The sequence below is a fragment of the Corella eumyota genome, chromosome 1 (genome assembly GCF_963082875.1).
Source record: "Corella eumyota chromosome 1, kaCorEumy4.1, whole genome shotgun sequence".
Taxonomy (NCBI): domain Eukaryota; kingdom Metazoa; phylum Chordata; class Ascidiacea; order Phlebobranchia; family Corellidae; genus Corella; species Corella eumyota.
Genome location: NC_137490.1, coordinates 9,863,700 through 9,875,096, shown reverse-complemented (window position 1 = coordinate 9,875,096; position 11,397 = coordinate 9,863,700). Strand labels below are relative to the sequence as shown.

Here is an 11,397-nt window from a genome sequence, read left to right as displayed (position 1 = left end):
ATGCCGCTGATTAACTGCTGGCTCAGCAGGAGTTCATACCGTTTATAGCGCCTTACTCAAGGCGCTACAACATGAGAGCAGTGGGGATTAAACACACGACCTCATGGTGGTATAGCAAGTGATCTTACCACTACACCACGCTCTTATCTTACCACTACACCACACTCTCAGTATCTTATGACCGCTCGTTATTATATGGCTAAATACAATAGTGTAACGATTTTTTTAGTTTGTTTACCGCCATTTTCTATCGTAAATTCATACCCTAGCACAGAGTTCAGCTTATAACATTTTTTAACAAGAATATTATTAAGCACACAGACAAGCTGTTTAAAACCACCCAGTCGGTTGTTCTTAACACAACTCATTTCAAGCACCACAGCATAAGGTATGCCAATTCTGCCAAAATGGTAGATCGTCTTATTAGAAGGTTTTAAAACAGATAACTAACTTAGTAGGCAAGGCAACATTGTTAAGGCAATTGTGATTTTTACGCCATTCATTATAATAGACTGCCAGCATTAATGACATCGGGCCCTGCATAATTAAATAAACATGCTGTGTGGGTAAAGATTTTGATCGAAAAAAATAACTGCGGCTTAGACAAAATTTAAAATCCAAATGCCTGTTGTAACCTATTACCATCGACAATATTGGTCATGAATTAATATTTCGCCATGAGGTCGTGAGTTTAATCCCCACTGCTCTAAAAATATGAGGATAACAGTTTGAACATTGTAGTACAATATTTTGAATTTTAAGCAGTTTTATTTTTTGACCAGATATGTAACTTTTACAATCTGACCAAAATTTGATTTTGTAGGTTGTATGTGTATAACAAAGTAGTTAAAATTAGCAAGAAATGGTCGATTTAAAAAAAAACATATTTGAAATATTTAGAGAAAAATTTAAATGTAATTTATTCGTAAACAAAAAAATTTACATGGTTTTGGCATATTAAAAAATCTGATCAAGAGATATATCGGCAAATACAAGTTTTTTAAGGTATTGTAATTCGTTTTTATGGCTTAAATAAGATAAAAAATAAACAAAATACTGGCAGAATTCTTTATTAAAAATTATGTAAAAACAGTTTGAAAGTTAATTACAAAATACTTTAATCTAAAATTCGTACCAATGGTTTAAAAGAACATTAAAATAATCACAATTTATCAAGACACAATCTTAGTTAAAAAATATTTTAATAAAATCTAGCATATCGATAAAATATATTAAACAAAAGTAGAATATGAATGTGAGCAACAGAATTTAGTTTACAAGTAATAATAATTTATAAAATAAAATTGACGAACAAGATGACATCTTAAAAATCTAGTTATTAAGTAAGGCACATGTAAAATGAATAAAAATGATTAAAAGATTGTTTTTAATATAAATGGGTTTTTAATAGAAATAATTTAAGACATTATGAACAAGGTGACCCGTAATATCATTACATTACATATTGCATACATAATTAAAACAAATTGTTTACTTGGCAATATTTCATAAGAAACATGTGTTAATCGGCATATTTGTGTAATAAAAACTATTAATAAATAACCACAAAATAACAATAATTAAAAAAATATAAGTTTTAGAAAAATTGGATTATCAATACAAAATCCTGGTTAATTAAGCCTTTGGTGATTTATGTATCACTTTTTACAGCAAATGTAAAACTGCATGTTCTTGTGCAATTGCTGCTATTTCTTTGACGAATTCCGACAAAATTATGCATGCATATACAGCATTTTTTGTTTTTAATTCCTGTAATCTTAATTCTTCATTTATTTTGTGTTGTTGTATTCCAGGTTTAACATAAAACATTGAATTTGAATTTTTTATTTCAGGTCTCCTTTCGTTTCGAGCCATCTAAAATTATTATTATTTATTAAAACAAAACAAGGATTTTTTTTTTATTAAAAAAATATAACAATAATACCTTTAACAAGGTTTCCAAATCTTTATGTAGCGAAGTTTTTTTCTTGTTTTGTTTTCTTCTTAAAAACATTTCACTTATCAGAGTTCTGGATGGGACTAAACAATTTAATATTTTTTTGCAATAGTAAGTGGTAAAGTTGTATATGTAATTTATTTCTTGTTAAAACATAAATAAGCATTACCTTTTGAATCTACAAGTTGATTAGTTTTAACCAGATTGTGAGTTGATCTTATATCTCCATAAGAAGGTATATCTGCTCTTACCATGAAATATTTTTGGGCACGGCTAACCAATACTGAAAAGTTGTCTACCTTTTCACTATATGCATTTATCTTGTTGCGAGCACTGTTTAAAACCTATAAAGAATAGACTAAATGCAAATTATAGTATAACATGCAGTTAAAGTCTAAATAACCTTGACAAAAATTTAATAACATCACCAAAAATTTAAAAAAATTATTCTATGTAAAAACTGTCACCAAAATAAAAAATATTATACTAAATTTGAAAAATTTTAGTCAGTAAAAAATTTTAGTCGTTTCAGTCAGTAAATTTTATACCTGGTACAATGATCTAACCGAAGGTTGAAATATCATTTGTGTGTTAAGCAGAAATGATCTAAGAAGGGGCTGAGGAAAAATAGCAAGTCTTGTTATTATTCCAGTTACCAAAAGGTTTTCATACAACGAATTATTCACCATTTGATCAAGTTTTGCAAATAATGTTCCAATTAAAGGACCTAAGAAAAAATGATATACTTAAAAAACTATCTAAAAAATGTGGTTTATTGTTGCTATCACCACATACTATTTAAAATAACTTTTAGAAATAAGTTTCAAAGTAAAAACAAACCGGTATAAGGAATTCCCTGTAATTTGAGAGGAATGCTTGGAGCTACTGAGATGTGGGTCGGAGTGTATTCTTGATTTTCATAAAATGAGGAGGACTGATTTGACTCTGAATCAATATCTGTGTTATCCGTAAAACTAAAAAAAATATGGTGGATTGTGAATAATTTCACATTGAAAATAAAGATTATAGAATATTTAAATTAATACAAATGTAAAAATAATTAAGTTTTTTTAGTTTTACTTCTCGCTTCTCCACTCCTCAACTAAAATTTTAAGTTGCTCATCAACTTTATTTTCCGGATCCTCATCACTAAAATGATATTCCTCGTCGTCCATTTTAATGTGATTATCTTTTTTAATAAATAATGGAGAGTTGACGCTGTTCACCTTGGGGGAAGAATAATGTTTTCACCCAAATCTGATTAGTGCTTTGGCGATGAATAATTTAAGAATTTGTTTTGTAATTTTTTTAATTGTTATGGGAAAAATATTATTTACAACAAATTGCCAAAAATTATAAAAGCTTACCTCTTCGTTTGAGTTAAGGGTATGAACAGGGCTAACTAACAATTCAACATCAGAAGTTGTCTCTAATGACCCTGTATCTTCACTAAAAGTTGACTGCAAAATAAAATTTATGGAAAAAGAGTTTAACGTTTTTGAATATCGTGTATTCAGCAAAAATATTTCCAAAATTATCAATTTATGAGTTAAATTACAAACAGTTTTCACCATTCTTCCAGATTTTTCTTCTAGTAAGTCTCTTGTTGATTTCGGAACAATCTCCATTAAACTTCGAAAAAATTCATCAACTGATAAGTTTTCAGAACTTCTTGGATGCTTCTTTGAAACATTATCTAAGAAAATATTAGGTATTATAAATATAGAAATTAAAAATTATGCATAAAACAATATTTTCAGTATTCTTTAGTTGTTATTTAGCATTTCTTCGAAACAGCAATTAAAAAACATTAAAAAAATAATCACAGACCTGATTCTGTAGATATGTTTTTATTTAAATTTTCAGTTTTGCAATGGTCTTTGTTATGACCATTGTTGTTTAAATCATCAAATTCTTTTTCAGAATGCACTTGCAATGAGTTGGTATTAACTTGTGGAAAAGTCTGAGATCTAGTCTTGGCATTGTTTAAGTTGTTAAAAGTAGAATTTTCACCACCTAAGGCAAGTGTGGTGATACTCATTGTTTTGTATGTTGCTGATAATGCTTTTTGAGTAGGATCATTGTTAAAATCATCTGCAATAACATCTGAATACATCGTAGAAGTTTTTGAATTCAATGGTTGAGAATGTGTTGTAGATAAAAAATTTAAATTGTGGGCTTGATCTAAAAAGTCATCCACTTATTAAAGAGTAAAGTTATTACTTAAATTAAATAATAAACCAACAAATAAATAAAACAATAAATAATTATCTTAAAGGCATTGGGAAATTACTAAGCAATTTTAACTTTACTGGCAACATATGACCTACAAGGATCATTAATGGAATAGAATATTGAAAGCATAAAAAATTATTACAACTAACATAAATATATCAAATCCAAGTAATAAAAACGTAAAACTATTTCAATTTTATTGCTAATTTTTTATTAATTAAGTATTATTCAGACCTAGTGATTTAGTAGTTATTGTAGCTTCATTTATTTCCTTTCCATCATATAATGTTGACCATTCAGCACATGCATTTCTGGTAATTAAATTATTATTAAAACAGCATTAATATTTTAAATGATTTTTTTTATAAAATCATAGAACAATAAACTAATAAACTATATATCTATTTATTAAATAAAATATAGTTTTAAATCTTTTGATCACTTTTTAAATCTGTATAAATATAATAAACACAAGTAAAATATTAAAAAAATTAATAAGTGAAATATAAAGTTTTAAATAATAAGACCAACAAGAGTCCCCTTTTTACCTTCATGATCTTATTTTTATTGTATTTTTTTATGCTCATGGACAAATATTAACAAATTTAAAAAGCAAAATATCAATTTTCGATTTTAAATAAACAAACAAACACCTAAATGTAATAAACAAACAAAAATTTATTAAAATCATAATACACATTAGACTAAATTTTAAAATTTTAATATCAAACTTGATATTTAATAATCAAAACGACAATTTAATGGGCTATAATAAACAAACAAAAATTCATTTTTAAACCTGCTCTCAAGCTTTTTATTTTTTATACAATTGTTTAAAATTTTAAAAACAGAAATCTATAAACTTTAATAAACAAACATTTAATAAATAATTGTTAGTGACTAGTAAAAATTGTGTACTAAAACAAAATGTACTAAAACTAAATATTAATATTTTTTTGTTGTTGTTTTAAGTAAATTGCAATTAAAGAGGAGTATTATTAAAATATATAGATTGATTTATATTTAAATTATTACGGATGGCCTTACACTTAAATATTGTTATGCAAACAAGTTAAACATAAATTATTACCACCAAACCAGAACTATTCTTGTATTAATATTAACTTACGTGCAACGTTCAATGCCTAGCCTAGCATTTTCTAAGTAATCCATATAACTTGTATTTAAATCCCATTGCGACTTTAATTCAGGTCCAAATTCAGCCATTGTGTTTATATTGGTTATAGTGTGGCTTAAACCACCATCCGCATTTCCTGTAAATTAAATAAAATATTTATTAGAAATAGTTGAACTTTAAGTTGTGGCCTAAAATTCTAAATATATGAATTTACAGCAAAAAGTTTTCAAATGTTTAATCTAAACTCCCATTTAGTTTTACTTAAACCACATAAACAGATATATCAAACCATTAAAACTTTTCTTTTCTTTTTGAGATTGATCAAATATATCAGAAAATTCGAGCCGATCTTCAGACACCTAAATATCAACACAATTTAAATTCACAAAATGCTCCTAAAAAATTCCAATACAGCCTAATTTCAATAACCAAATATATACTGTTTTATTTTATAAGATATTTTAAACCTAACACTCCAGACTAGTTTTTCTTATTACACTATTTTTTGTAATACACATAAATTAAAATTATCTCACCTCTGACATATAAGGTTCTTGGTCGTTATCAGCATATTGGTATCCAGTATTTTCAAAAGAATTTTGTAAGTTTTTTTTGGACTCACAAGCTGTTGGTACGAGGGCAAGAAATCTGGAGGCAGAGGCATTATACATATCTACATCACATACTGCATGGCGTTGGCTCACTAAGATGTGTTGACATGGAATCAAATATCTTTTTAATAAAAAAGCATCTTGTAACAGTAAAACTATAGAACATTTTTAAAATTATAGGGAGCTAATTTAAATTAATTTACTAATAATAGAATAAAAAATTTAAAGAATTAGCTACTACCAATTATTTCTTTAAAGAGTTTAGCATCATACAAACACAAAGCTTTACCTTAAAACAAGTTGTAAAAGAAAGTCCTCACAGTTAAGGTCAATTAGTGTTTTTATTAATGAAAGTGAAACAACTGCAAGCTAAAAAAATGGACAATTAAAATACAAAAAGACATAAAATAGCATAGCCATAGGGATGGGAAAAGTTCATAACAATTGAACTTTTCCCATCAATTATTACCTAAAATGTATCATAAAAAATCCAGAAGCATATGTAGAAACTATTAAAAAAAAAACTAACACAAATTAATACTTACCCTGTTATTGCTTGCAATTCTCTGAATCAAAGTGTTGATAATTAGTGAGTTTTCATGTCGGTGGGTGAGCAAAAACGAAAGAAAACATCGCATAAGTGAAGGAGCAGTAATGGATTGTAAAAATAAGTTAAGATAAGCTGTCGTGACTACTACTTCTTCTGCTGATGTCTTAATAGAATAAAATATGCATTGTGTTTAATGTATTACTAATATATTAAACCAGTTTAATGACTGGTTTATTACCTTTTTATGACATTTAAAACTACATGTATACTTTTAGTAAATCAAGGTAAAAATTTAAATAATTTGTGTAACTTTGCATTTTTTGATAACATTTTTAATACACGGCAATTACTTAATTTTGATAAGCTATTGTTATTATAATTTTATTAGGGATGGATTTTCACAAAATTAGCCCTAAAATAAAAAAAAATCTGTATATACCTTATGTAAAGAGGGTCCAACTACAGATACTAAAAATCCATTGTACAAGAAATTAAGAAGTTGTTTTCCAACTGTTACATCTGCTACCTAAAAAAATAAAACACTTTCTTATGAAAACATTTTCTATTTTGATAGAAAATTTTTCTATTTTTGAAAATTACTTAAAAAGAGTGAAAATATGTTTTTTACCTCGACAATTGAGTTACAGAATTGAAATGAGTTCAAAAAATTGGTGAGTTCAGGAACATGTGACCAATCTTCTTTAACCAAACAATGCCAATCTTCATCCCTTACTTTCATGTGACAAGGAAGGGTGGAGTACAGGGCACTTAGACCGGTGGCTAGTACCTTAACGTTAATAAAAAATGATTCAAAATTTTGGTGCATCATTAGCCTAAAATTCTAAAAAAATGCAGTTTATATATATGTTTAATATTTTAATTAAAAGAACGAAACTAATTGCCTACCGGACAAAAATTTGAGTAATGAACCATAAATTTTGCAACATCTGGATTTTCGTTTGAAAGAGCCATGCATAACAACAAAGCATCTCTTGCTTGCTGTCCAACTGATCCATTACTAAAAATTTATATTTTTAACCTTACTACGCCATTAAGTATGTGACATTTTTAATTATTTCAATTCTTTGTTAGTTACAAAAAATGTGTTTTAACATTCTAACATCATAAATTAATTTACAACAAATCATGATATTGGTATATTTTTAACTATTACCGATGGATAAATTCAATTAATAATGAAAAAATTTGAAAGCTGGCTGGACCATGTTTATCAGCAATAAAGAAAACTTGTAATAAAGACTGGTCCCTATTTATCCAAACGCATAGCAAATTTAATAACACAACAATATGTCCATCCATTTCTTCACTTCTACAAGTAAAGATATTTGTTAAAAATTGACATTTACATACAGTAAAAATTAAGTAAATAACAGTAATATGTACATCATGCAAAAAATAATAATATGAACCAGGGCTGTGCAGTACGAAAAATTTCTTTAATCAAAAAAATATAATTATGTTTATTAATATATTATATAAATATATTCATTTACAACATAATACACTTTCCCAATAACTTTATATATATACGCTTATTTTCACTATGCAATTTATCATCAGATTGTTTTGTAATTGTATAATAATCGCACATTGCATATATATGAGTGTGCCAACTAACAACTTTAATTTAGAAATTTTAATTCTAAATATCCCATACCACCCATATCAGTTGAAATTTGGTTAACTGGTGCAGCATTTTTTTAATGCTTAACTGCAAATTTTATGTATGTAAAAAATTTATAAAGATATGTTTATTGTTTCATTCTTTAATACCACCAAAAATGATTAGTAAACATAACTACATGCAAAAACAGGGAGCGTTTTTTATATATATATTATTTAGGATTTCTTTTAATACCTTGAAGAAAAGTCTGAGTTAAACTGGGAATTCCTTAATGAGAAAATATGACAATATATAAATAAGTCAAATTTTTTAACTGATATCCAAAAATTAAGTCAATTTAGCTATTACAAATTAGGATACAAATTCTTATTACAAGTTTTTAAAGAATAATTTTTATTTTAAATTCAGGATATTTTACCTTGGTGAAAAACTTGATGATAGTAGCTTCAGCATTGGGTTAACAAGCTGATTATGATGCAATAATGAATGCTGAGCTTGACTAATCAACACTTCATATACTTTTAACTAAACAAAAGTGTAAAATAATTTAAACAAGCTAGCAGGTCATAAATTGCAGGATAATAAAATTATTTAATTTTTTCAATTTGTATTTGTGTTTTTTTTTTAAATGTTTTAATATTTAATTTAAATTATGAGTAATGTATAAAAACGGTATTATTAATAAATTTTATGGTAATTTTTTTATTCTTACTAGATTGATCATCATTTTCTCTTTCAATGTAGTTGATTGTTCCCACCAATCATTTAATTTTTGAAAAATGTTTTGGTTTAGCGTAAACTCAAATATAGGCCCACATAAATCACCTAGAAATTACATTAAAATTTAACAGAGGATTTTTTCAAAATACTTAAACTATAATTCGACAAACAATAATAATAAATTTTAGGGGAGAAATTTAAAAATTAAGTAAAAAAAATATTTTTTTAGGTGGATTAATTTTTGTTATTGGAATTCTGTTACACTAAGTTCATTAACTTATCTGACCATCTTCAAATGATTGATTATAAAAATCCTATCAAAGCTATCGTCTAAGTTGTAAACTATCGTCTTTGTCAAAAAATATTATTTTTTGTATCAATTAATCTTTAACCTTAACATTTACTAATTGCACTCACTTTAATTCAACTAAACATTGTTAACAACAAAAATTTGTGTAAAGAACTACCAATTAACGAATGTACTTTTTTGGTTAACACTGCCCAACTAAGATTATAACCAAGTTAAAACCATACTTGTACAGCCATACAACTACTTTACACACACACACAGACTTCACCTAAAATGGAAAGAAATGAAACTTGCCTATTACACAAAACTAGGCGTCTAAACCACCGGTGTTATGTAACATCAACAAAATTTAAAATTCTGTCTTTCCTCAACCATTTTGTATTTGTTTTGTTGGTTTAGCGCTACATTGTAAGAGCTGGTTTAGCACTTCAATGAATTAAATATACTGGCATATAAACTTTTTTGTAAAAACGTGTAACTTATCATGACTTGTTAAATAAATTTAAAACATACGGTAGCGCTCGTATGTAATTAGCATATGTGAACTGCCAGCTGGTATTTAAAAAAAAAAAGTTGACAACAAACAAGCTCCGACTAAATTAAAAAAATGTATGTGACTAAGGGCAAGAGCAGAAAGCACCCTTTTGTTCCAAGAAAAAACTTGAAATTATTTTAATATATTCACTATTAAAAACATGTTTATGCTTGTGTTGTAAAGTTTGCCTAATCAAATTAAATATAAAGATATATATAAACAAAGAAAAACTAAAAATATATTTAAACTAATTGGAATATATTTAAACTAATTGGAAATATTTAAGTTATGTAGCACAACTTTAGTTGTCACGTTTTTAACTTAACCTGCAATTGTTTTAATAGAAGGGTCAAGTCTAAAAATCTAAAACAAGAGGCTAGAGCCTATCTGCCTTTCTGTAAGATTTCATCCTACAACCTTCATACGCGGTATATATTGCATATCATTTTTAACAAAAAACAACATACTATTTTTAACTTAAAAGTTAGCTAAATTACCAGATGATTGCTCTTCGACAAGTAAAAATATCATTTGTTCAAGTAAATTTCTTGTTGTCTCAACATCATCCAAAGTTGTGTTTTCAATTTGTACAACAAAATTTGTCCCAGTTTGTGCAGAACGACTTGTACCATTTATTACATCACATATCTTTTTTTTGCAAAAAAAAAAATAAATGTTTGAATGCACATAAATCCAGAAATCGCGCAATTTTTAACCCTTTTATTATATTACAGTTAAAAAATTACCTGTTGCCAATGTGACTTAAATGCTTCAAAGCAAACATTAGCTGGTTTAACATCCACTGAAGTTGATCTGGTTAAATCTCCAGATTTAGTTAACCTTTTTAACCAGCTCATTGTTGTGGTATATTCCCACGCAAATAACCATGAGATATTTATCAACAAATTAAAACACAAATGCTATTGGTTTTATTGTTTTATTTAAATTTTAAAAACAAGTTATATAATACAGATTTTTAGAGCAAAACCAAAAAAGTGAATTTTTTATACAAAGGTTTTCTCCTAAAATAAATAAAAGCGTTGTAATTTAGATGATTTTAACATTTTGAAAGCAACATACTTAAGCCTAAGTTTCAACATCTGAAAAAATTTCTTTTTTATTAAAAAATTGTTTTTTTAAAAACTCCTAAGATATCTTTAAAAACCATATCGTACCTATTAACTTTCGTTAACTTGTGCTTTCGTTAAAATAAGTCTGTTAAATTTAATTTTATTACAAATAAACCATGCTTAAATAAGAATGTTTAATTTGACCTCTTACTGGGTTTAATATTGTAATACCAGCTTTTAAAAACGTTGAATATACCAGCTTTTAAAAACTTTTTTTAAACTTATGTTTGTTTGGATAAAATTTTACCTGAAATATGAAATTGCTTGTGTGAAAAAAGCTTGTCAGCTTGCTTTTTTGCTTGTTTTATTTCTATTTTTAAAGTTAACGGTTAATGATAACTTCCATTAAATTTCGTTTAATTTAACTATTAAACGTTAACGAAGTTACCTTATTTTTTACCGCATCTTTATTTAACTAAGTTACTATTCAGCTTTTTCTAATAACTGTCCGTCGTCCCCTCCTATGCTATCACCTAATATCTTTAAGTCTTCAAATTTTGTTGTGCGTGTTAAAAAAATCCTTTTGTATGCTTGTTTGTCCAGTTAGTTTTAAATTGTTTAACACA

General features: G+C 26.6%; 1 protein-coding gene across 3 annotated transcripts; it reads right to left on the bottom strand.

Moving 5' to 3' along the window:
* Window positions 1-1,178: 1,178 nt before the first annotated feature.
* Window positions 1,179-11,397, bottom strand: LOC145747771 (FHF complex subunit HOOK-interacting protein 1B-like). 3 transcript variants are annotated; one of them, XM_082564910.1, is made up of 25 exons: window positions 11,220-11,397; window positions 10,448-11,141; window positions 10,199-10,349; window positions 8,849-8,961; window positions 8,555-8,661; window positions 8,371-8,403; window positions 7,666-7,821; window positions 7,398-7,509; window positions 7,120-7,278; window positions 6,931-7,017; window positions 6,487-6,654; window positions 6,231-6,310; window positions 5,867-6,062; window positions 5,620-5,689; window positions 5,322-5,466; window positions 4,427-4,503; window positions 3,788-4,141; window positions 3,529-3,653; window positions 3,325-3,417; window positions 3,038-3,183; window positions 2,798-2,931; window positions 2,506-2,684; window positions 2,127-2,301; window positions 1,946-2,040; window positions 1,179-1,875 (listed from the first exon to the last, which is right to left on the bottom strand). In XM_082564910.1, the coding sequence occupies exons 2-25, from the start codon at window positions 10,556-10,558 to the stop codon at window positions 1,666-1,668; spliced, it is 3,276 nt and encodes a 1,091-aa protein (XP_082421036.1). In that variant the 5' UTR covers window positions 10,559-11,141; window positions 11,220-11,397; the 3' UTR covers window positions 1,179-1,665. The 3 variants fall into 3 exon arrangements, with proteins under 3 accessions (XP_082421036.1, XP_082421037.1, XP_082421038.1); XM_082564911.1 differs by lacking the exon at window positions 11,220-11,397 and having other exon boundaries at window positions 10,448-11,150; XM_082564912.1 differs by lacking the exon at window positions 8,371-8,403 and having other exon boundaries at window positions 1,180-1,875; window positions 11,220-11,396.